This window comes from Perognathus longimembris, chromosome 3 (assembly GCF_023159225.1).
Source record: "Perognathus longimembris pacificus isolate PPM17 chromosome 3, ASM2315922v1, whole genome shotgun sequence".
Classification (NCBI taxonomy): domain Eukaryota; kingdom Metazoa; phylum Chordata; class Mammalia; order Rodentia; family Heteromyidae; genus Perognathus; species Perognathus longimembris.
This window is the reverse complement of record NC_063163.1, coordinates 40,547,157-40,573,479: the sequence shown is the minus strand read 5'-3', so window position 1 is coordinate 40,573,479 and position 26,323 is coordinate 40,547,157. Positions and strand designations below refer to the sequence as shown.

The following is a 26,323-nucleotide window of genomic DNA, read 5'->3' as shown; positions in this document are numbered from 1 at the left end:
CACAAGTCATGAAAGAGTAGGCTGGGAATCTAGTCCTCTACCAGCCTTCTTCAGGGAGAAGGTTCTTGGGGCTCTAAAAGCCATCTTTCACTTTGAAAATGTAAGGAAAACAAGAAAGAAGGAAAAGGATAAGCAAGAAAAACGATCTTTCCTATCATTAGAAGGACAAAAGCATGTACCTTATCAGAAACTAGATAAAAAGATATTGTTTGAGGCTAGGGCTATAGCTTCAGTAGTGGAGAAGAGCTTTCCTTATATGAGGCCCTGGTTTCAATCCCCAGCATGGAAGGAAGGAAGGGAGGGAGAAAGGGAGGGAGGGAGGGAGGGAGGGAGGGAGGGAGGGAGGGAGGGAGGGAGGGAGGGAGGGAGGGAAAGGAAAGGAAGGAAGGAAGGAAAGAAGGAAGGGAGAGAGAGGGAAAGAAGGGTATAAAATTGTTTTTTAAACCCTTTGGTACAATTCATATACACTGAAAGAAATGACAGGAAAATAAAACAAGTGTTGGAGATGGGTACCAGCTAGAGGGGGAGGGTGACTGAGGATGGATACAGTAGACTATACCTATATGAAAACAGTGAATCCAGTTAAAATTGTTTCTAAGGAGGGGCTAAAAGTGATGGAAGGTGTGAGGGTGATGGAGTCCACTGGAAGCATCTATAGAAATGTCACAAGGAAACTCCCCCTCCATACAAATAATATATGCAAATACATTCTTTTTTTTTTCAAGAAAAGAAAAAATGGTGTGGCACTAGTAGCTCACAGCTGTAATCCAAGCTACTGAGGAGGCTGAGATCTGTGGATCATGGTTCAAATCCAGCCCAGGCATGGAAATCCATGAGACTCTTACCTCCAATTAATCACCAAAAAGCTGGAAGTAGAGCTGTAACTCAAGTAGTAGGGCACCAGCCTTGAGCAAAAAGCTCAAGACCATAAGCTGAAACCAATGCTAGCACAAGAAGAATTTTTAAAAGAATAATACAATCAATTCCTAAAACATTACCTAAGACAGAAGTCAAACAGCTTGAAATACCTTCTAGCAACATACACCAAAACAACATAAACAACATACAACTGGTACCTTTACAGCCAACACATCACATCACCCTGGATTAGGTGTTAACATATTTCAACAATTCCTCACAAAGGTAAAGGCTTAAAAATCACTTACTATAAGTGAGAGATCCTGACGAAGTAGGAAATTTTAAAGCAGTGCAAAACTCTGAGGATCTACTTCCAGCACTGTCTGTACCTGGAATTAAAAAGTCCAGGTCTCCACGGCCTGAAATATCTTCAGGTGACAAGCAGCACGAGCTCCTAGCAGCTCAGAAACAGCAACATCCTCGCAAAGGCTGCATCACATGGTTTCCAGTGCTTTCTCAGAACAGCCTGAGAGAAGTAGCAGCAGAAGCTACTCTTCCGAAAGAAAACAACATACAGCTCCTGTATTCTTTTTTGCAAGTGTTCTTTAACAAGAAATATGTATGTCTGTGTATGATCTTGGATGTGAAAGGGCACTTCAATGGTAAGGACTGGTGTTTGGAGGTTACCATTCAAGCCATTAGCACTAGTGAAGAGCATGTGATGCCGACACAAAACAATCTGAACAAACCCAGTCTTCATCTGTGGCTCCCATCCCAGACCTGTGATGAGCCAAGCAAGAAGTAGAGTGGAATACAGAAAGCTCAACTACTGCAGAAGTTTGCACTTTCAGATGGTCGTCTCAGGTGGCCTTGTCCTTGTGTCACAAGTCCAGTTTCTTCAGCTGCTCATAGGTCACAAAGAACTGGAGTTACGGGTTAAGGCTGCCAAATGAACCCTTCATTAAGTGTGATCTTCTCAACTCCAAGTATAAAAGCAGACTACCAATTTGCATACCCACAGGTATGTATGGGCAGACCTATGCCACAGACCTGATCAAACTCAGGAAGCCCATACTAAACCACCTCAAGCTACCATCCCATAAATGTGTCCAAGGTCACTTTGGAACAGAAAGACCATAGCTGAGATTTGATTGTTTTTTGTGCCAATGCTGAGGTGCAAAGACTTTCCTAAAGCAGTGAGCCCTAGAAAACTTCCTTGGTAAGCCTTGCTTTGGAGGGAGAAAGAGATAAAAAGAAATGGCCCAGCCAGGTGCCAGTGGCTCACACATGAAATCCTAGCTACTCAGGAGGCTAAGATCTGATGACTGTAGCTCAAAGACAGCCCAACAGGAAAATCCATGAAGCTCTTATCTCCAATTAACTACCATAAGAGCTTTAAGTGGACCTGTGGCTCAATGGTAGAGTGCTAGCCTTGAGCAAAAGAAGCTCAGGGACAGTGCCCAGGCCCTGATTCGAGCCCCGGGACTGGAACACACACACACACACACACACACACACACACACACACACACACACACACACACACACCCCTAACATTTCTCCTTAATTCTGCCCTTTCCTGCCCCTGGCTTTCTTGTGACTGCAGAGTTCAGGCCAGCCGAACAACCCCACAGCTAATTCCTGTGTAGTTATCTTCTGGCAGTCTCTACAGGAAATATTCTTGGGTCTAACCACATCCTTCCCCCGAGCAGCTAGAAATGTCAATCCTTGTCTCTCTGAAATTATGAATTCCTGCAGTTCATACAGCAGAAGCCAGTGAGATATTTTATTGCATTATTACCTTTCAATAATTATCAAATTATTATAATAATTATTATTATTTGGTAGTACTGGGGTTTAAACTCAGAACCTCTCACTTGCTACCCACTGGTGTTCTACCACTTGAGCCATACATCCAGCCTTGCTTTTTGCTTTTGTTTGTCAAGATAAGATCTTGTAAACATTTCTGCTCAAGCTCACCTTGAATCAAGCCTTTCTCAGCCTCCTGAGTAGCTAGGATTATAAATGTGAGCCCACAATGCCTAGCTGAAAGGTAATTCATTTTGATAATTTATATCATTAAACTAAGGTCATAGTGTCCAGCATTTATATTTCCTAAAACAGAAACTGGCTTAAGAGTCAGAAGTCACAAGGATAAGAACTTTTAAGTTCATAATTTGATAGTTTATATAAGCAGTATTCTTTGCTACATATTTTTTTTCCAAATCCACTACAACAGAAAAGGATACAATGATATTCCAGGGACCAAGCCTCAGCCAATTTGGCCAAAACCCTTTATACAGGGCAAAAAATCCTTCATTCTTCCATGTCTGTTAAAAAGGAAAAAAGAGAAAAAGATTTAGTGCTCAACCTCCCAATTATATTGAATGCTAAATACTGTCAGACTACTTTCTTAAAAATTAAATCCTGGCTAGGGTTTTGGCTCAGTGGTTGAGTGGATGGACCCTTCAGAAATATTTGCCCTCTATAATATCCATGCTTGGTGTCTATGTGTGACTCACTAAAGGCTACTGAACAACAGACAGGGAATGAGGGCAACAGATGAGGTTAATCTGATTAAATTATTTTTTTGTTGCTGTTGGTCATGGGGCTTGAATTCAGAGCCTAGGTGCTGTCTCTGAGCTTTTTTTACTCAAGGCTAGTACTCCTCCACTTTGAGCAACTACACCACTTCCAGTTTTCTGGTGGTTAATTGGAGATAAAGAATCTCATGGACTTTCTTGCCCAGGCTGGCTTTGAATTGTGATCCTCAGATCTCGGCCTCCTAAATTAGCTAGGATTACAGGCATGAGTCACCGGTGCCCAGCAATCTGATTAAATTATATGGAAGTGAGATTACCATAGTGAAGTCCCCTTGTAGGATATACACTTAAAAAAAAAAAAAGTCAAGCATCAGTGACCCATACCTATCATGCTAGCTACTCAGGGGGCTAAGATCTGAGAATCATTGCTCAGATTCAGCCCGGGCAAACCCAAGCCAACTCTTACCTCCAATTAACCAGCAAACAGGTGGAAGTTCAGCTGTGATTCAAGTGGCAGAGTGCCAGCAGTGAGCAAAAAAGCCAAGAAAGAGTATGAGGCCCGGAGTTTATGGACCAGTATCAGCACAAGTAAATAAAGAGATAGAAAGAACCTCACATGATGTTGAATGAACAGGAAATTAGATTGAATCTCAATAGGCGCATTTGCTTCCATGCCATTGGAGCTTCTTAACAGAAATAAAGGTGTGATGATAGTAAAGATTTCATTCAGAGAACAGGGAATGTGGCTCAAGTGGTAGAGTATTTGCTATCCAAGGCTTTAAGTTCAAACCCTAGTATCTGCCCCCCTGAAAGACATCATTCAGAAATGTCTACTTTCTGGGCTGGGGATATGGCCTAGTGGCAAGAGTGCTTGCCTCGTATATATGAGGCCCTGGGTTCAATTCCCCAGCACCACATATATAGAAAACGGCCAGAAGGGGCGCTGTGGCTCAAGTGGCAGAGTGCTAGCCTTGAGCAAAAAGAAGCCAGGGACAGTGCTCAGGCCCTGAGTCCAAGGCCCAGGACTGGCAAAAAAAACAAAACAAAACAAAACAGAAATGTCTACTTTCTAAATTACTGGATGGATAAAGGAGATAAGATAGAGGAAGAGAGGTAAGAAAGTAACAAAGGAGATGAGTCTGTATTGTACACATTTATGGTCATGTATGGTCATACTGGTCATGTTTCATGTCAAAATGAACTTCTCTTTGTTCAGCTAAGTGATGGTAATTTTTTAAAAGTGGAAAAAAGAAGATATTTGTGGCAGAAGCAACAGCAGCACTGAGGTCTTTACCTAGTTGACCACCATTTTTCATTAATGACATTGAAGCAAACCTATTTCACCTTAAAAATAATAAACCATTTCTTGCTTTATTAAAGCAATCCTTGAATACGGATGTGCTAGCATCATGCCAGGGAATGGGAAGAGGTGGTCCCTAGTTCCCAAAAGTTGGCTATCCAATGAGAAGACAGGGGGCAATGTTTGTCTAGGAAGCCCCAGTATTGGAATGGAGAGTTACTGAAGACCTTTAATGTGCTCCTTTGAGAGAGGAGTCTGCACAACTGACTCACCTCCAATCCCACTTCACATGCAGAAGGGGGATTTTGGAAACAGTTCTGTATGTACAGAATACATCACTATTTTATTGCCCTTCAGAGCAGAGGAAACAGAAAATGAGCTTTTATTTCTCAATATTCAACTATATTTTTGTGTTTGTCAAAGTTAACCTCAACTAGGTTGGGGTGGCCTGTGTCTGTAGCTCAAACAACAACAAAAAAGCTCACCCTAATGTGGCCCAAATGGGTGCCATATGTGTATCTAAGGGCTTTAGAATAGCACTCAACGATTGTTTGTTTGTACTAGGTAGGGCTCGAACTCAGAAGTTTGAGCTCTCAAGTAGCTTTTTTTGCTCACAACTGGGGCTCTACTTCTTGAGGCTATACCTTCACTTATGGCTTTTTTTTCTCCTTTTTGTCTATCATTTAGATAATATTAGTTTCTGTAATCAAATCTACTTAATCATTTCTGGCTTTTTGCTAGTTAATTGGAAATAAGAGTCTAGATTTGTCTGCCCAGGCTGGCTTCGAACCATGATTCTCAGGTGTCAGCTGTGTGAGTAGTTAAGATAATTAAGTATGAGTCATCAGCTACTGGCTTCATCTTAGTTATTAGCTGTCATAACTCAATTACTTAAGTCACAATACTAATATGCATACAAGTTACAACTCTGCACAGACGTGTACAGACATGCCCATCCTCACCTGTAACAAGCAATCCAAGGTACCAGTGTAGCCAGAGCAGCTGGCGTCTCGAAGGACTCTCTGATTCATCATTCGAGTTCTCACAACATCCACAGGGTTTGAGGCCAGGGCCCCAACAAGACCACAGGTGAAGCTTGAGCTATGATGACAGGATTTGAAAAAAAAAAACAAGTCAACCACTACTTAGCCAAAACTACTACTGCCAAAGGCAGAAAACAGCCTCCTTGCCAAACTATGTGAAATTAAATACGGAATGCAAACTTCTTAAATGTAGTACTGACCATTTGGCTTATAAACTCGTTACAGCTAAGAACACCTCTGATGTAGAAAGTAACAATCAATAAGTAAAAACATTCAGTGGAAGATGAAGGAGCAGCCTCCAAAGGTGATCTATTACATTTGATATCTGAGTAGGAGTAGTAGGGGGTCAGAGAAATGCTAGCCAGATCAAGTTCCTATTGTTCCTACAGATCGAACACAAAATCAACTGGACTTTCTGTTTTACAACAGAACTCACTAGGTGTTGTTAAACTAAATTGCATTGAGCCTAAAGCTGCCTCAGTACGTAACTGAATAGACTATAATTTTATGTACAAATAACCTGATAGTACGCTCTTGTAACAGGCAGCCAAGTTTAAGCCAATCATAGGCGAAGCACTGCAAACATTTTTCCAGATAAGGCAAATGCAAAACTGCACTCAGACTATCTCTGGACAGACACTTTTCAAATGCAAAACTGCACTCAGACTATCTCTGGAAAGATGCTTTTCTATTCATGATGGGATTATGTCCCCATAAATTTGAAAACATTATAAACATAAATGCAATGAATTCACCCATCTTAACAAACATTATAGTTTAGCTTAGACTATCTTTTCTTTCCTTCCTTTCTTCCTTTTCCCCTTCCCTTTCTTCCTCTCATACTTTTTTCTCCCTCCCTCTCTCCCTCCCTCCCTTTCTTCCTTCCTCTTTCCTTTCATGCTTGCCCTGGCTAGGCCATGTCCTCCCTATCGGGACAGAGGCTTGAACTTGAGGCTTCAAAACTGCTTGGCTTGCTTGCTTATATTACTTGAGCCATGCCTCCAGCCCATCAGTCCTTTTACTTAGTTTGTGTTTCAAATAGGGTCTCCTGCTTTTTCCTGGGTCGGCTCCAGACTCTGATCATCCTACCTCTGCCTCTGGAATAGCTGAAATTGCAACATGGTATTTACCTGTATACATTGCTCAATGCCTCCTCCCACTTAATGCCAATAGTGTTCCCCCTAGTGGTAGCAATCAGAATAGCCTCCACACTTTAATAAATATACACATGACATGGCAGTCATATACACCACTAATGGATAAAATAATCTATAATAAATTCATACAGTCTGATCATCTATAGCTGTTAAAAACAAAGTTGAGCCAGGCATTGTGGTACACACTTTTAATCTCAGCACTTGGGAAGCTGAGGCAGTAGGTACTCCTTTCAGGCCTATGCTATCTCAAAAATAACCAGCAGAAAAAGAAAAGGGTTAGAGCCATTGCTCAGCAGCAGAACATCTGCTTAGCAAGTGCAAGGCCATGGGTTCAAACCCCAGTACCACAAAAACATAGGTAATACACTGCTGCAGACATACTGTATGCCAAACTATCAACAATGCCTACAGAGGGATAAGGTCTTTAAATTTTGTTTGATCACTGGTGTATTTTTACAAATATGCAAATACTTTTATAATAAACTCCTTTTTATAAATTTATACTCTTATCTCCACCCTAAACTCATGCTAACCTGTAGGTAGGGATCACAGGGGGAAAATGGGAGAGAACAAGTAAGAGGTGACATTATCCAAAAAGCACTGTATTTATAACCTGACTTACAGCATTATAATGCCTTTGTACAACTATTTAATAATAATTTTTTAATCCATAAACATACAGAAAGTGGGTATAAACAGTGTCTCCCATGAGACCCGAGAGCATCAGATGTTTCTTGGTGATGTCATAGACCGGAAGCTCCACACCAACAACGATGGCAGCCCTCTGTGCCGTGAGGGACACGCCCTGGGTAAAACATGGAAAATGAGATGACTGAGACACTGCTCTATAGAACACAAGTCTTCAAAGGTTTCCATTGTACAAATTACAACCAAGACTTTTGATTGTTGGTTTGTTTCTTTTGTCAGTCATAGAGCTTGAACTCAGGGCCAAAGGGCTGTCTCTGAGCAATTTTTGCTCAAGGCTAGCACTCTACCACTTTGAGCCACAGCACTACTTCCAGTTTTATGGTGGTTAATTGAAGGTAAGAGTCTCATAGACTTTCCTGCCTGGGCTGGCTTTGAACCATGATCCTGGGATCTCAGCCTCTGGAGTAGATAGGATTACAGGAGTGAGCCACAAGCACCCATCCACAACCAAGTTTTATATGCTCCTGTTAGTAGATAGAAATGTAGAGTGACACAGTAATAAAACCCACAGGGAACACTCAAAAAGCTCAAAAACTCTAAGGTCTAGTTCTGACTCTAGCACTATGTAGTCTTGGGGCAAATCTTGACCAGGACCAATTCACTTCTCAGAGGCTCTAGTTCCCTTATCATACTGAAGAGTCATCCTGGATGACATGCTGGATCTATTCTATGAGCTACAGACTCACTAACATACCCAGAAACAGCACACCACACCAGCACTAAAAATTGACTTCATTTAATAGCCCCAAAACCATATTGAACAATCACTCAACAGAACTGGAACCCCAAAACATTCTCCATAAAGATTTAAATAATAGCCAGGCACCAGTGGCTCACACCAAGCTCTAGTGGCTCATATCTGTAAACCTAGCTACTCAGTAGGCTGCGATCTGAGGATCACAGTTCAATGACAGCCCAGGCAGCAAATGAGATTCTTATCTCCAATTCACCACCAGAAAACCAGAAGTGGTGCTGTGACTCGAAGTGGGAGAGCAGGGGCTGGGAATATGGCCTAGTGGCAAAAGTGCTTGCCTCATATACACGAAGCCCTGGATTCGATTCCTCAGCACCACAGATATAGAAAAGGCCAGAAGTGGTGCTGTGGCTCAAGGGATAGAGTACTAGTCTTGAGCAAAAAGAAGCCAGAGACAATGCTCATGCCCTGAGTTCAAGCCCCAGAACTGGCAAAAAAAAAAAAAGTAGTAGAGTTCAAGCCCCACAACCAACCCCCCCCCCAACACACACACAAAAATAGGACAAATTTTAAACAGAGGGAAAGTTAAGAAGTGAATGGGTTGGATCTGTCCTTCTAGCTTACCTTCCATAACCCTCTTGTTCCTTCTTGCTGATAAATGTGAATGAAGTTGCCTATCATCCCTCCTTGGAGATTATTGCTCTGTGCTTGCATCCGGATCTAGAGATTATTTAAAGACCAACATGAGAAGGAAGCCAGTACACTCACCACCACCACCACCACCACCCACTTCTGACAATCATTTTAGCTGTCGCTTAACAACTCTTAGGACAAACTTGATATAAATATGGCTGTAATGCTACTTTAAAATGTCCTCAGTAGACTAAAGCATTAGTTCTTAGGAACTCTGAAATTTCTACAAAGTACCTAGTAGAATGCTATATACACCTTTACTAAGTCTCAAAAAAAAAAATGGGGGTTGGAAGCCAAGCTCTAGTGGCTCATATCTGTAATCCTATTTACTCAGGAGGCTGAGATCTAAGGATCAAGGTTCAAAACCAGCCTGGGAAGAAAAGTTCATGAGACTCTTATCTCCAATTAACCACCAAAAAACCCAGAAGTGGAGCTGTGGCTCAAGTGTAGAGAGCTAACCATGAGCATAAAAAGCTTAGGGACAGTGCTAGGCCCAGAGTTCAAGCCTCAAGACTAGAACAAAAGGGAAAGAGAGAGAGAGAGAGAGGGGTGGGGTGCTTTGGGAAAGACAAAACAATATATTTCACTTTAGGTTACTAAACAGGAAATAAAAAGTGATGAAAATTCTGAAGGCTTGATGTGATTAATTAGTTATCTACTGAACTCAGATACATCCAGTAAACATGGTTCTGAACTTGCTCCAAGCCATTAGTAATTCCAACCCACTGGACCAAAAGGTATACAGGCACGAGGATAGCCACGTGATGCTGTTACACTCTGATGCACTTGAACTTACTAGTGACCATCAAAACAGCCACCAATGGGCTGGGGATATAGCCTAGTGGCAAGAGTGCCTGCCTCGGATACACGAGGCCCTAGGTTCGATTCCCCAGCACCACATATACAGAAAACGGCCAGAAGCGGCGCTGTGGCTCAAGTGGCGGAGTGCTAGCCTTGAGCAAAAAGAAGCCAGGGACAGTGCTCAGGCCCTGAGTCCAAGGCCCAGGACTGGCCAAAAAAAAAAAAAAAAAAAAAAAAAAAAAAAAAAACAGCCACCGATACATGGTTGATGTAGCTCTTTACCCTACCAACTTTTTTTTTTTTTTTTCCAGTTCTGGGGCTTCATCTTTGGGCCTCACACTCTATCATGGCTTTTTCCACTCACAGCTGATGCCCTACCATTTGCAACACCTCTACTCCCAGCTTTTTGGTGGTTATTTGGAGATAAGAGTCTCACAGATGTATCTGCCTTGGCAGACTTAGAACTGTGGTTCCCAGATCTCAGCCTCCTGTGTAGGTAGGATTATAGGTACAAGCCACAGGTGCTCAGTGCCTTACTTTCCTAAAAATAAAAAGGAGTTTCACACTAAATTAGCACCTTATAATCAGAAAGAAAATATAATCACCACTTCTAAAGAAATTATGTGGTGCCACCCTAATATGAGAAAATAAACTAAAATACAAGGCATTTCTTTCTTTAAGCCCCGAGATATATTTAAGAAGTTAGTAGAAGTACAGCTATTTTCCCTCTAGTTCTTTTACTGCAATATAAAATAAATCTGTGGTCTCTTTCCACTTGTGGAATGCCCAGCATACTGAATAGAGTAGAAACATAGAAGACTAGTGAAATAGTAGTGGTTGGAGGGGTACTATAAGAGAGCTCAGGAAGTAATTCATATGGAAGTTTTTAATCTAGTTATTCCCTGGTCTTATTCCAAAAAGGATTTAAGGAGGTTACTGCTAGTATTCTCAGTAAGTTCAACTTACCCCAGGCCTTTTGTTAATATTTTGTTACTTAGACAGAGACTTACTAACTTTGCCTGGGTTGAACTTCAGCTCACAGTCTTCCTGTCTCTGCCTCCCCTAGAGCTGGGATTACAGGTGTATATCTCCACAGCTGGTAACCCATCTTCTGTTGTGGCAGGGGGCAATACTGGGGTTAGAACTCAGGGTCTCATGTTTGCAAGGCAGATGTTCTATCACTTGAGCCATACCTCCAGCTCTTTTCACATTAAATACTTTTCAGATAGGGTCTTAGCATTTTTACACAGGACTATGATCCTCCAACCAATGCCTCCTGCACATCTGTGATTACAAATATCTATCATCATCCTGGCATGTTTGCTGAGAGGGAGTATTCTAATTTTTGCCTTAGTTTGCCTAGAATCACAATCTTCCCAATCTCCATTTCCCAGGTAGCTGAGACTACCAGCATGCCTGACATGGCATTGTGCTATCCCATCTGGCTTTAATGAAGCAATAAAACAAGGGGATTTTTAAGAACAAAAAACTCAAATATATCCACATTTAAATTTTCTTTTTCGCTCAATCGCTAAAAATCTTGTCTCCAAAATGAATTCTACTTTGGACTCATCTGTATCAGTGTGAAATCCACTTAGTAAACAATTAAGAGACTGTATTATGGCATAAGTTATGAACAGACTCACCTATGTTATAGGTACATGATTTCATTATCTGAATGCTGCTCCCAATAAGAAAATGTTGGATGTAGGACCAGAATGCTGATATAAGTCAATAATCCCACTACTTGAGAGAGAGTTCAAAAAGACTGAAAGTTCAAGGCTGGCCTGGGTAAATGAGACCCTGGCTTGAAGTAAAGAAAGAAAAAAGGAAAGGAAAGAGAAAGGGAAGGAAAATGTGGGATGTGTCCCTAAGATATAGCTAAGCACAGCTTACTTTTAGCACATCAGTTGGATTGGCAATGGCTGAAGATATGACTCCAGAAAGAATTCCACATATGACATTGATCAGCAGAGTTTCATCTGTAAACAAAGACAAAGTATTTGATTTTTCATACACATGGAATTCTTCCTGTGTACCTCATTAACACACAACTCATTCGCCTCAGAATGAAGACAGGTGTGCTCTATGAATCAAGCAATTTAAAAAGGAATGCTGCTGATAAAGGGATTCTGCTTGGCCAAATTTCTTGACATCTAAAACTCAATTGGAATCATCATGCAAAGTGAGGAACTATGTACCAATTTAATTTTGTGTTTCTTCAGAGCTTCATGATTAAAATGAGGCAAACTTGTTGGGAGAGTAAGAAAAAATCCCAGGAGATAACACGAGGATGTATAGGTAAAAGGTGAAAGATTTATACAGTCTGAAGAGAAACCAGAATATGATGAGGATGTATTGGGCACAGGAAATTTCTAAAGTACATGATATGTATTTAGTTTGACATACATCAAAGTACTTTCAATGTTCTTGTTCATCACTCTTGTGTAACAGGGACTGGTGAGCCATCTCATTTGAAGGGAACAGAGAGAAGCAATTTCATGGATTAAATCAAAGCCCAAGAACCAACCAGCCATAGAGTATTAGAACACAGAGTTCTTGGAACTGAAAGCATAGCTCAAGTGGCCAAGCGCCAGCTATGAGCAGGAAAAGCCAAGTGACAGCAAGAGGCCCTGAGTTCAAGCCCCAGTACGGGCACCAATAAAAGTAAAAGAATACAAAGATCTTGGGCTGGGAATATGGCCTAGTGGCAAGAGTGCTTGCCTCCTACACATGAAGCTCTCGGTTTGATTCCCCAGCACCACATATATGGAAAACGGCCAGAAGGGGTGCTGTGGCTCAGGTGGCAGAGTGCTAGCCTTGAGCGGGAAGAAGCCAGGGAAGGTGCTCAGGCTCTGAGTCCAAGGCCCAGGACTGGCCAAAAAAAAAAAAAAAAAAAAAAGAATACAGAGATCTTAACACTAAGAAAGTACTTAATTCCTCCCCCTCCCCCTCCCCCTCCTCCTCCTTGAAAAAGCAGGTGATAATACACAGGATTTTAAAAAATGTTTAAATGTTAGATTAAAAGGTAACAACATGGGGCTGGGAATATGGCCTAGTGGCAAGAGTGCTTGCCTCGTATACATGAAGCCCTGAGTTCGATTCCCCAGCACCACATATATAGAAAATGGCCAGAAGTGGCTCTGTGGCCCAAGTGGCAGAGTGCTAGCCTTGAGCAAAAAGAAGCCAGGGATAGCTGAGTCCAAGAAGCTGAGTCCAAGGCCCAGGAATGGCAGAAAAAAAAAAGGTAACAACATATCACCTAGTCTGACTGATACCTGATTTCCCACAAGCACAATTTGTTGAGACTTTATACCCAGACATTCTCTTGTGCCATGATAAGATTACAAGAGGAAGAAATTCCCTCCCAAAAACACTGAAATGAAAAGATCAACAAGCCAGGCACAGGTGGCTCAGGCCTGTAATTCTAGCTATTCAAGAGGTTGAAATCTGAGGATCATGTTTCAAAGCCAGCCCAGGCAGGAAAGTCCATAAGACTCTTTATCTCCTATAAACCAACAAAAAAGGAAAAGGAAAGAAAAAAAAGCTAGAAGTAGAGCTGTGGCTCAAGTGGTAGAGCACTAGACTTGAGCTCAAAAGCTCAGAGACAGCACCCAAGCCCTGAGTTCAAGATCAAGGAGGGGGGGATTATCAACAGCCATAGGCTGTTCCCAGGTAGAAGACAGATTCTCACCTTCTGGGCGTTCCACGAACAACCTCTTCAAGCTCTGATAAGTGCCAATCTTGATGGTACCATAGGAGGCCTGGCGGAGCATTGCAGGGGCGATCCTGTCAAACCACCATTCAGGGGGACAAAAAACATCTAAAAGTCACTCAAATCCTCAAGGAGATCAACATGATCCAACCACACAGTTTGTTTGTTTGTTTTGGGGGGGCGTGGCTTTTGTGATGATACAAGTTCAGAACTCAGGGGCTCATACTTAATAGTAATCTATCACTTGAGCCATTCCCCCAAGCCCTTTTTAAAGCTTTAGCTATTTTTTTTGGATAGGGTCTCACTTTTTCCCCCCTATTTTATTGTTATTAGAAAGGCGATGTAGGGGCTGGGAATATGGCCTAGTGGTAAAGTGCTCGCCTCGTATACATGAAGCCCTGGGTTCGATTCCTCAGCACCACATATATAGAAAAAAGCTGGAAGTGGCGCTGTGGCTCAAGAGGTAGAGTGGTAGCCTTGAGCAAAAAGAAGCCAGGGAAAGTGCTCAGGCCCTGAGTCCATGCCCCAGGACTGGCAACAAAAACAAAAACCAAATAAACAAATAGAAAGGCCATGTACAGAGGGGTTACAGTTACATAAGTCAGAAAAAGAGTACATTTCTTTTTGGACATTGTCATCTCTTTCCTTGCTCTCTCCCAGTTTTTCCCTCCTGTCCAGGGTCTCCACACTTGTCCAGGCAAGCCTGAATCTTGATCCTCCCTACTTCTCTCCCTACCTCTGCTTCCTGAGAAGCTGAGATGACAGGTGTGAGCCACCACACCCAATTCAAACTACACTTGCATGGATTCTCAGTACATCCCTTCTCAGCACAAAGCACTTGGGAAAACACACCTGGGCTAGGTTTAGCACAAGCACCAAAAATAATCCTACTATTGCTCGGGAGCTCGTCTCCAATACCTTGGGCACCCCTATCTAGTATTTTCTTTTCCTAAAAGTTTTCATAGCACAATACTGAAATAAGTTCAAGGCAGAGTCAGGAAGCTGGGCAATCTTCGGCTCATGCTTGTAACCCTAGCTACTCCAGTACTCTGAGATCTAAGGATCATGATTTAAAGCCAGTCCCAGCAGGAAAGTCTGTGAAACTCTCATCTCCAATTAGCTAGCAAAAAGCCAGACATGGAGCTATTGCTCAAATGGTAGAGTGCCAGCCTTGAAGGAAAAAAGCCAAGTAAGAGTTCAAGCCAAGTCCCAGAAAAAAAATCAGGAAAAAGGGGCTGGGGATATGGCCTAGTGGCAAGAGTGCTTGCCTTGTATACATGAGGCCCTGGGTTCAATTCTCCAGCACCACATATACAGAAAATGGCCAGAAGTGGCGCTGTGGCTCAAGTGGCAGAGTGCTAGCCTTGAGCAAAAAGAAGCCAGGGACAGTACTCAGGCCCTGAGTCCAAGTCCCAGGACTGGCCAAAAAAAAAAAAAAAAATCAGGAAAAAGCCCAACAGAGCAATGGTCCACTCAAGGCTGAATGTCAGAAAAGCAGTTCAGTGTACACTATAGCATTTTCATTATGGCAAAACCTCAATCACTCAGAATAACTAAGAGAAAGGGCTCTTCTTTCCAAGAGTGAAAACTCGATTAGCAGGCTGTTTTAAACAAATGCCATTTTTTGCATGGTTGTCTGCACTCAAGTATAATAAACACATCATTTCACCAAAACAATTGCTACATAACATATATAGAAAATAGAGTTTAAATTAAAATGTTGGAATCTACCAATATTGTTATTGTTATTGTTTTCCAATACACCTCAAAGGGTCGGCAGAGAAACAGAAGCACACAGTCTTCACTCACCCGGAGTACAGGGCCTTCAGGCCCTCTTCCCGGCCAATCCGCACCAGCGCATGCAGCATCCCTCGGTACCTAATTTCTCGGAAGTTGGCATCATTTGTCTGGCCTTGAATCTGAAGTCGTGTCTTGGTTAAATCAATTGGAAATGTGCCTTTAAAGGTTAAAGAAACTTCACTAAGTACCCATAACGATGCATTACTCGGGAGCTATTCAGGCTATACTGTGGAGGAGGAAGCATTAAGAAATGGCACACCCTATGCAGTCTTTTTCCTCTTAAAAAAAGATTAATAGTGGGGCGCTGGTGGCTCATCTCTGTAATCCTAGCTACTCAGGAAGCTGAGATCTGTGAGGTTGTTCCAAGCCAGCCCAGGCAGGAAAGTCCTGGAGACTCTTTATCTCCAATTAGGCCGCAAAAAGCTGGAAGTGGAGCTGTAGCTCATGTGCCACAGGGTTTTGCTTTGGGTTTTGGGGGGTTTTTTTGCTCAAAAAGTTTGAGCAAAAAAGAAACTAAGGGATAGGGCTCAGGCCTTTAGTTCAACCTCAGGACTGACATTTACACACACAAAAAAAGATTAAAACAAAACAAAAAACATAAATGTGTCTTTCTCGCCCTTTCCTCCCTCCCTCCTGCCTTCCCGGCCTCCTTCCTTGCAGGGCTAGGGGTCAAACCCAGGACCTTACATATGCTGAGCAAGCTGTCTGCCACTGAGCTATATTCCCAGCACATTTTTTCTTGACTTAGATTTTTATCTATCTCATCTTATCCTGTAAATTATCTGAGGAGGCTGCATTACTACAGAAAGTAGGTAAACAGAGTCAATTACACAAATAGAAAATCCATGTAAACACCAAAGTTAATATTCATGATCCCAAAGTTAATATTCATGATGTATGTTTAGACTAAAATTGGGTTCAATATAACCAAAAAGAGGTAAGCAAGTTGATTTCTTGAAGGAATTCTCACTTAAGAAGGAATAGGGGTGGTGGTGTTTTTGTTATGCTTTTGGTTTGAGTTGGAGACAGGGGCTTGCTATGTAGCTCAGGCTGGGCCCAAATCCACAATTCTCCTGCCTCAGCCTCCCCCATGTTGGCCTTACAAGTGGTGAGTGCCATCAGACCCAGATGGAAGGACTGTTGTATAGTTCAAAACTAAATTGAATAATGTAAGTAAATTAATATCATACCTAACAGTTGGGCCAAATATATAAAACCTATCTTTCAGATGGTAACTTTGATTCATAAGGCCAATGTTAATTCAGTGAGTAAGATGAATCATACATTGAAATTCATCAGTGAATTTACTGAAAACTCAGAGAGGACCTAAGCTGGTGGGTAGGCGATTATGAGAGGTACAAGATAACTGAACAAATGACATGTCCAGCCCAGCAAAGGACTCAGAGCTGCTCAATCCATGTGCTTTGTTTGTAAGTGAGTGTGTGTGTACACACACTGGGGCTTGAAGTCAGGACCTAGGCACTGTTCCTTAGCTTTATCCCTCAAGGATAGCATACTACCACTTGGGCCACGTCTCTACTTCTGACTTTTTACTGGTTAATCAGAAATAAGAGTCGCATGGGTAGATATGCCCAGGCTGGATTCAGACCTTGATCCTCAGATCTGCCTTCTGAGTAGCTAGGACTACAGACATGAGCCACTGGTACCTGGCTCAATCAATGTGTGTGGAATAAATGATTCAGAGCATTAAACACAGGGACAACTAGGGTCAGATATGAGCCTCTGATGATGATGAAATCAGCAGCAGAATACAGACAATCACAAGGTTAAAAAGTGACTGAACAAGTATAGTTCATCTAATCTGGCTCCAGGAGACGCTAGAGCTTCCCAAACTTTTTTTTTTACAGCCAAATGGATTGAAAAGGGCAAAGTGGAGGAAGGATAAGGAAAACAGAGCCAGACGTAATCCAAACAGCATTCATGAGCAGATCAACAGGCTCAACTTTCCCCTCTCTGAACTTTCAACTCTAAGCTGCTAATAAGTAGCCAAAATGCCTATTAGGTCTTCAAAACATAACATAGAAAGTGTTTCTGAATTTTGAGGTTAATGTTTGTACAAGCTCATATTCTGCACTTGTTCATGCCAGTAATCCCAGCACTTGGGAGACTGAAGTAGGACAATCATGAGTTCCCAAACAGCCTGGACTACTTGGAAACCTTGTCTCAACAAAATGAAACAAAGCACCAAGCATCAACCTTAGGTTTCAAATGCTGTCCCATGGGGCAAGTAAGTCAACTTCAGGGTCCCGGGCTCCTTACCGCATTCGGCTGTGATGGAGGCCAGCCCTCCATAGACAAAGGGCTTCCAGTTGAGGGCTGACATTTCTGGTGTCCCTTCGCCTTCGAATTATGCAAACATCACCTCCGAAAGGACTTTCCTAGACACAAAAAGAAGATGATTCAAAGTTGTAACTCTTCACACAGATGCCTTCTTCTCTAGTCTTTCCCTGGGTATTATTTAGGGAGTGCTATCAGGGGCTACCACTGAAGACCCTCGCATCAGTCCCCAAAGTGAGTCTCACCTTAATAAAGCAAAGTATCCCCACCTTCTAAGCCCTAGACCAGCAATTTCTTTCCCCTCCCTTCCTCTCTCCCTTCTTTCTTTTTTTTTTTTATGCCAGTACTAAGGCTTGAATTCAAGACCTGGGCACTGTTCTTTAGCTACTTTGCTCAAGGCTGCTGCTCTAACTCTTGAGACATAGATCCACTCTGGCTTTTTGCTGGACATTTAGAGGTAAGAGTCTCATAAGCTTTACTTCCTGGGCTATCTTCAAACCTGGATCCTCAGATCTCAGCCTCCTGAGCATCTAGGATTACAGGTGTAAGTCACCAGCATCTGACCTAGATCCGTACATATTAATCTTACTTCATCAGTGGCCTTAATTTTCATTCAGCAATCAAAATATCTGCTGGGTTGATTCCTTGATACCCAAGTATGCTTTCAGTCTATATTATCTTAGATCTGTACCTCTTCCTATAATAAATATTGGCTATTCATTTGCCACTGTCTCAGTGAGCCCCTAAAGGAAGGCATCACATCCCCTGGGGTGCACTGGAGCAGGAAAAGGTTATAGACCTGCGTCATATGATAAACGACAATTACTTAAAATGGCCATAATCTACTTGTAGTGTACACTCTGTAAATGTCAGCTCACTCAGCCATATTACGTTACAAGCTGGGAGACAGCTTTGGCACAACAAGAGAGAGTCAAGTCAAAGTTACACACCCCTTCCTAGAAAAGTTCCAGCGAACCTCTGAGGTTAGGGGTCTTCCTCCTGGGCCTGAACAGCATCACCACACCAGTTAACAATGCAACCAGTTAACAGGAGGCCACTTAGGTAAGTGAAATGCCTGGCTTGAATGGCTCTGGTGGGAGTTAAATAGCATATCTGTTAAAGATACTCACTAAATGTTGCATTCCAACTTTCTGTCCTTGTTCGCTGTGCTACACATTTACACTTTGCCCCAGTTCCTGCATAATCACAAAAGGGTCTGCAAGCTGTTGAACTCAGCTGGGGCACTGGCCCTGAGCTTTTTCACTCAAGGCTTGTCACTTGAGTCACAACTCCACTTTCAGCTTTTTTCTGGTTAATTGGAGGTAAAAGTCTCACAGATTTTTCTGCGCATGATAACTCTGAACTGTGATCCTCAGATCTCAGCCACCTGAGTAGCTAGGACTACAGGCACGAGCCCCCTATGTCTGGCTTATGTGCCCAGCGTTTTTTATTTTGCTTGTGTTTAGTAATTTCCCAAGTCTACCTGTCCAGAACCTACCACAAATCACTCTGGCCCAGAATGTCAGCTCCAACAAGCCCAAGACTTCCTTAAATTAACAGGAAACACAGGAGTCCAGAGATGGACCCTTTGGAAATGAAACACATTAGTCCTCACGTGTGGCGGTTAACCAAATTCAGAGTAGTTACAAGCTCCCCCAGACAGAGAAACTGAAAGTCATTGTATGCTTTATATATGTCAGTACCTGTCTCAATACTCCTCTTAGCTCCCTAATGGCTCTGGAAACCTTTAATGCCAACTCAGTCTTGGCCCTTACTGAATTCACAGCTAAGATATCAATTAAATCATAATGTTACTATGATCATGATAATGTCTATAAAAACAGACATTAGTAAATCTAATCATTCATTTACCATCCAGTGGTAACTTCCTAAACTCGTTTTTGTTTTGCTGACTGCTGAACTGAAAAGCCAAACACTCGTTACATAACAGTGGCTCATGGAAGTTCTGTAACCAATCTTGTCCCACAGAACTGCTTTCAGAGCCCTCCCCCCCTCAAAAAAACCACCCACAGGCTAGGAAGCCAAGTTCTACCATTCTCACAAACAGATCATAAACCCAGGCACATTGGGTGCCTAGCCTAAGGCCACACAGGTGGTGCAAGCCGGCTGGGACTGACTACCCCAAGCTCAGACTCTAAGTGCTCTCATCTTTGTTTTGTTTTTTGTTTTTTGCCAGTCCTGAGGCCTGAACTAAGGGCCTGAGCACTGTCCCTGGCTTCTTTTTGCTCAAGGCTAGCACTCTGCCACTTGAGCCACAGTGCCACTTCTGGCTTTTTTCTATATATGTGGTGCTGAGGAATCGAACCCAGGGCTTCATGTATGTGAGGCGAGCACTCTACCACTAGGCCATATTCCCAGCCCTGCTGTCATCTTTATACTTGCAACCTTGGGGCATACACAATCCAAAACCAGTGAAAACATTTTAAAAATAAAGAACCCACAAGGAAGATGTGACGATTAAAGATGTTCCATTCATTTCAATTAAGGAGAATTGAAATGATTATGGCTGACAGGGCATATTTTATAAATAACAACAACAACAACAAGCCTAATTTAAGGGAAAAAATCTTTAAAATATTCAGAAGAGCACTCATTTACTTTTCCAACAAACAGTATGCCATACAGCAATGAACACAATAGTGTTTGTGAACTTTTTCTCAAGCTCTTCTATGTATTTTTTTAATGTGTGCAGGAACTGGGCTTGAACAAGCTTAGCCTTTTTGCTAAAGTCTGGTGCTCTCCCACTTTCAGCCTTTTTGCTGGTTATCTGGAGATAACAGTCTCTTGGATATGTCTGCCAAGGCAGGCCCCAAAATTCGATCCTCAGGACTTAGAGTCTTGAATAGTTAAGATTATAGGTATGGGGCTGGGGATATGGCTGAGTGGCAAGAGTGCTTGCCTCCTATACAGGAAACCTTGGGTTCAATTCCCCAGCACCACGTATACAGAAAACAGCCAAAAGTGGCGCTGTGGCTCAAGTAGTAGAGTGCTGGCCTTGAGCAAAAAAGAAGCCAGGGACAGCGCTCAGGTCCGGAGTCCAAGCCCCAGGACTGGCAAAAAAAAAAAAGAGAGATTATAGGTATGAACACTGACTCCTGATTTCCCATGCTTTTTTAAAAAACATGAAATCCCATAACATAAAATAAACCACTTAGAAGTGACCTAAAGGACACTCAGCATAGTCACAAAGTATGCAACCACCATTCTGTCTCATGCCCAATACATTTTATTAGCCCCAAAGGAAACCATTAAGCAGCTTTCCCCAACATGCCTGCCCCCCTCCATGTGATTCTCATTCCAGGGGGTCCTGAAACTACTGAAATAAATAAATGATGGCCCATTTATACCAGGAAACACTGGGATTACTTAAATTCCTATTTTTAAGCAGTTCATTTTAACCTATGATTAATGTTAAATGAACAGGCAATCCTCCTGCCTCAGCCTCCTGCATGGGAACTCAGGCATTTACAAACATGCCTGGTAATTCATCTTATTTAGAAGACACTATTTTCCACAATTACCATGTGGGAACACACACATGCACATGCAGCCTCTGAAATGTCAGCAAAAGCTTATGGATTTATAACAGATCCATTTAAAAATTAACTGTACAACACTAGACCCTCATGGCATTAACTTTTAACCTCATGTCACCTCACTAACTTTCTAGTTTTCTGTCCCTAGGTTTTTTTTTGGGGGGGGGGGGGGGTTGTCTTTTTGTCAGTCCTGGGGCTTGAACTGAGGGCCTGAACACTGTCTCTGGCTTCTTTTTTTTTTTTTTTTTTTTTTTGCCAGTCCTGGGCCTTGGACTCAGGGTCTGAGCACTGTCCCTGGCTTCTTTTTGCTCAAGGCTAGCACTCTGCCACTTGAGTCACAGCGCCACTTCTGGCCATTTTCTGTATATGTGGTGCTGGGGAATCGAACCCAGGGCTTCAAGTATACGAGGCAAGCGCTCTTGCCACTAGGCCATATCCCCAGCCCCTCTGGCTTCTTTTTGCTCAAGGCTAACACTCTAGCACTTGAGCCACAGCGCCACTTCTGGCTTTTTTCTATATATGCGGTGCTGGGGAATCGAACCTAGGGCTTCATGTATACGAGGAGAGAACTTTACCACTAGGCCATATTCCCAGCCCCCTTGTTTTGCTAGTCCTGGGGCTTGAGCTCAGGGCCTGGGTGCTGTCCCTGAGCTTCTTTGTGCTTAAAGCTAGCGCTCTACCAATTGAGCCACAGTGCCAGTTCCAGCTTTCTCAGTAATTTACTGGAGATAAGAGTCTCACAGACTTCCCTGACGAGGCTGGCTTTCAACCAAAATCCTTAGATCTCTACCTCCTGTGTAGCTCAGATTACAGGCATGAACCACCAGCACCTGGCTTCTGTCACTAGTTTTAGGCTACCTTTTCTACCATAAGTCTTGTTATCAAATTTTGAGTGAGTATATGCACACTCAACTGGAGCAAATGTTCAATTGCCTTCTCGTGGTTTCACTCATTAGCTTTGAGATATACTGCAAGAATAAAATATCTCCTACAAATGAGTATCCACTATATATCTGCATCCCTGTGTGAACTGTGAGAAAATACTTTATAAAGCTGGGATGTGGCTCAAGTAGTATAGTACTTGCCTCACCCTAAATTAAATCTTCAGTACCACAAAGATGTATTACACCCATAAACTGATATATTGAGTTGACATCCCTTTGTACAACTACTTAAAGATAACAATTTTAAAGAGTCAGCTAGGTGCTGGTGGCTCATATGAGCTACTTGGGAGGCCGAGGTCTGGGAGAATGAGGTTCAAAGCTGGCTTGAGTAGAAAAGTTCACTAGATACCATCTCAAAAAAAAAAAAGTTTGGCTGGGTGTTATGACTCAAGTGGAATTTCACTAGCCTATCAAGCATGAGGCCGTGAGTTTAATTCCTAGTACTGCCAAAAAAAATTTAAAAATCTAGGGAGGTTAAGAACTACTTGATTCATCTCTTTTCCTTTCCAGAAACTAAGATTAGACCCTGAGTAGTAAGACTATAAGCCTTCCTCAGTTAATGTTAGCTGAGAAAAAAAAAAATGGACTTACACTAAGCACCAGAAAGCCTAGGGTGGTGAACGACATGCAAAGGCGAAGAGGTTCAAGCCAAGGCTAGAACAGGTGAGTTGGTGTTTGGTAAACTCTACTGGCATAGGCGAGCGTCTGTCATTTGGGGCTGCAATCTCTGGTAAGCCAACTCTTAGAGATCTCCTCCTACACATTCCTTAACTTCCAACTAAGTTTTCAGAAATCTTTCTACTGAAGTAGGAAGAATGATAGGCCAAGCCAATCAGAGACTGTGTTCTTTGTGACCAACTGTGTTTGGGCAGCATCTCAGCATGAGATCAGGGAAGGGATTATAACAGACCAAAATCCAGGGTCAGCAACAGATTGTAGATCACTTCCCACTGGCCGCCTGTTTTGCTCACACTCTTAAATCAGACTAAATCTGACTCGCTTTTCTTTGTCGCATTATAAACACAATTTTAGGTGGTTTGTTGCTCATGGTGGGGGTGGAGTGTGTGTGTGTGTGTGTGTGTGTGTGTGTGTGTGTATTGGTACTAAGGCTTAAATTCAAGGACTTGCATGTGCTTGGCCTTCTTACTCATGGCTGGTGCTCTACCACTTGAGTCACACTTTCAGCCCAGCTTTTTGCTGGAAATGAAATCTCTTGGACTCTTCTGCCAGGAGTGAGTGGCTTCAAATCCTGTTCCTACAGATCTCAGCCTACTGAATGGCTAGAATTACAGGTATGAACTATCAGCAAGATCACAATTCTAGTATCAGTTGTCATTACTGGATATTTGATGTCAATGCTATACATTTTGCACACAAAGGACTTGATTTAATCCTCACAACCCTATGAAATAGGTGTCACTATCCAACCATACTTCCCAACAGAAGCAACAAGCCTCTGAGAAGAAACCTGGCCTTTCTTAAGTCACTGCTACAGGGCATTCAAACCAATGCTTCTCTGAAGGGTATCACATATTTCCGCTTTGTAGCCAAATACTGGCTTTCCAAGGCTGGTTAGGAAAAAAAAATACTGACTGGGATTGTAGTTTAGTGGCAGAGTGCTTGCCTAGCATGCATGAGGCCCTGGGTTCCAATTCCTTAGTACCACATAATAGTAATTAAAAAAAAAAAAATACTGGTGATAGCCTAGCTACCTACTCAAGAGTGGGAGATCTAAGGGTCACAGTTCAAAGTCAGCCCAGAGTATAAAGTCTGAGACTCTCATCTCCAATTAACCACAAGTAGAGCTGTGGCTCAAGTGGTAATACACAAGCCTTGAATGAAAAAGCTAAGGAGCCCAATACTTGAGTTCAAGCCCTAAAACTAGCACGTGCGCGTGCACACACATGCGCACACACGCACACACAAATGTGGTTTGGGGGCGTAGCTCAGAGAAAGGGCAATTGTCTAGTACAGAGGAAGCCCTGGGTTCAATTCCTCATACCACAAAAGCACATGGGAGGGTAAACATGGAATTTTTCTGGAGTGATGCAGCACAGCTTATCTTTAAGTACCTTCTGAACAGAAATATCTACACAAATTAAGAGCTTCAAAGATTCTCCTTACACTTAAGATATATGGTTAAGCTGAGTGCTATTGGCTCATGACTACTACACTAGCTACTCAGGAGGCAGAGATCTGAGGATCCAAGATCAACGACAGTCATTTAATTAGCATCTCCAGTTAATCAGTTATTTCCAATTATCCAGGGGAAAAAATCAAAGCTAAAATGCCACTCAAGTTCCAGCATTAAGAAGAAAAAGCTAAGCAAGAGCATGAGTACCATACTCAATATTCATACACACATACTCAAGCCTGTAAACCTAGCAACTCAGGAAGCTGAGATCTGAGAATTGCAGTTTCCAGTTCCAAGCAGGTCAGGCAGGAAAGGCCCTGAGACACTTATCTACAATTAACCACCAAACAGCAAGAATTGCAGCATGGCTCAAGCAGTGCTAGCCTTGAGCACAAAAGGTCAGGGACAGTACCTAGCCCCTGAGTTCAAACTTTAGGCCTGTAACAACAACAAGAAAAGATATACAGTTACGCTACCCATCCTCTCTACTATATATTATCTCCTATGGTTACACAATATTATTATTATCTGACCTTATTTGTACAGCTATAAAGAGAGGGAGTTGAGTTCAGTAGTTGCTGCTGGAACTTCTGAAAGCTTCTCAAGTTTCTCTTATATAATTCTTCACAAATTCTTTCAGTTTACTTGGTGTTCTCTTTTCAGCAGTCTTAAACTGTAATTAATCTTACTGCCCTTTCATGAACATTTCTTATTTCCTATTCTTTTTTCAGAGTGCAAAAAAATGTTTGAAAAAAAAAGTCTGCACAGACTTAGGAAGTTCAAGTGTTTTTGTTGTTTTTTTTTGCCAGTCCTGGTCCTTGGACTCAGGGCCTGAGCACTGTCCCTGGTTTCTTTTTTGCTCAAGGCTAGCACTCTGCCACTTGAGTCACAGCGCCACTTCTGGCCTTTTCTATATATGTGGTGCTGGGGAATTGAACCCAGGGCCTCATGTATACGAGGCAAGCTCTCTTGCCACTAGTCCATACCCCCAGCCCGAAAGTTCAAGTTTTAAAGAAATCTTAGCGGGGTGCTGATGGCTCATGCCTGTAATCATCCTGGTTCGAAACCAGGCGGAGCAGAAAAAAATTGTGAGCTTCTCATCTCCCAATTAGCCAGCACAAAGCCGAAAGTGGAGCTGTGACTCAAATGGTAGAGTGCCAGCCTTGAGCAAAGCAGCTAAGAGACAGCAAGCACCCAGGCCCTCAATTCAAGCCCCTTACTAGTATTTTTTTAAAGCAACCTAGAAAATTCAGTCTCACTTTACTTGAATTAACCCGGAGCCCAAAAGTTAGCAGCACCAACAGCTAAGCCAAGGCCATTTGCAAGGCTTCCAAGCTTCCTCACTACACAAGCTGGAGGAATGCATCCTCTGCTGGGCAGTTCCAACATCGCTCTGCTCTTCTTGCGCAGGAACAATGCAGCAGATTATTTGGAAAGACATCACGCCCACAAAGACCTTAAAACTTTCCGAGCACATTCATCCAGATGCTTCTTGCAAATGTGAGCCAACCTGGCTTGCTCCCCGAGCAATTCCTGTCCTCCCCAGCGTAGGAAGCCCACGGGTGCGGAGGCTGCACCGGACGCTGGGGCCCAGGAGTAGGAGGACACCCCGGGAGGAGGAACTAACGGCTGCAGATACGGTGCAAACACCAAGCAGCCAGAATCGGCTTCAAGCCGGCATCCTCACGACGTCGGGAGAGGAAATGCCCCGCTACCATCCACAGCAGCTCCCGCAACAACCGAGAGAGGGGGACCCAGCCCCGGGAACCTCGCGCCCGCACCAAGCCAACCGAGAGCACCGGCAGCCTTGAGCACGCGCGCCCGGAGGTCGCTTTCCGGGAGAACGAGGCCCCAACCACCCTCCCCAAGCATGGCAAAGAAAGGGAACGCGGAAGGAATCGCCAGCCAGGAACTTACCCCGCGACGGCTGCCTTCCACAGCTTCACACTCAGACTCTGCCGCGGCCGGTTGGGGCAGTGGTGCAGGAGACAAGAAAAGGCTGAGAAACCTAGGAGCTGCCCCGAGCCAGCCAGTGGCCCCGCCCAGGCCCCGCCCATATAAGACCACGCCCACCTCGT

The 26,323-nt window shown here is 43.0% G+C and overlaps 1 protein-coding gene and 1 long non-coding RNA gene across 2 annotated transcripts in view; one reads left to right on the top strand and one right to left on the bottom strand.

Moving 5' to 3' along the window:
• Window positions 1-20,200, top strand: part of LOC125348260 — a 34,982-nt gene extending 14,782 nt beyond the window's left edge. Inside the window, exons 3-4 of the long non-coding RNA XR_007210339.1 lie at window positions 15,003-15,009; window positions 20,190-20,200. This is a non-coding gene — a long non-coding RNA (uncharacterized LOC125348260). The remainder of the gene's footprint in view (window positions 1-15,002; window positions 15,010-20,189) is intronic.
• Slc25a30 (solute carrier family 25 member 30) lies at window positions 860-26,301 on the bottom strand. Its single transcript, XM_048341348.1, has 10 exons — window positions 26,163-26,301; window positions 17,593-17,711; window positions 15,322-15,469; window positions 13,492-13,586; window positions 11,694-11,779; window positions 8,928-9,023; window positions 7,582-7,706; window positions 5,664-5,802; window positions 3,108-3,188; window positions 860-1,781 (listed from the first exon to the last, which is right to left on the bottom strand). Exons 2-10 carry the CDS (start codon window positions 17,654-17,656, stop codon window positions 1,740-1,742), a joined length of 876 nt encoding a protein of 291 aa, XP_048197305.1. The 5' UTR covers window positions 17,657-17,711; window positions 26,163-26,301; the 3' UTR covers window positions 860-1,739.
• Window positions 26,302-26,323: the final 22 nt, after the last annotated feature.

Bases quoted from the DNA above. Each gene is read 5' to 3' on its own strand.
- Slc25a30 (XM_048341348.1), bottom strand. From the start codon at position 17,656: ATGTCAGCCCTCAACTGGAAGCCCTTTGTCTATGGAGGGCTGGCCTCC. The intron at 11,780-13,491 runs GTGAGAATCTGT...CTTTGTTTACAG, and splicing joins GTTCGTGGAACGCCCAGAAG to ATGAAACTCTGCTGATCAAT. The intron at 3,189-5,663 runs GTGAGGATGGGC...CCTTTTTAACAG, and splicing joins CCTTGGATTGCTTGTTACAG to ACATGGAAGAATGAAGGATT.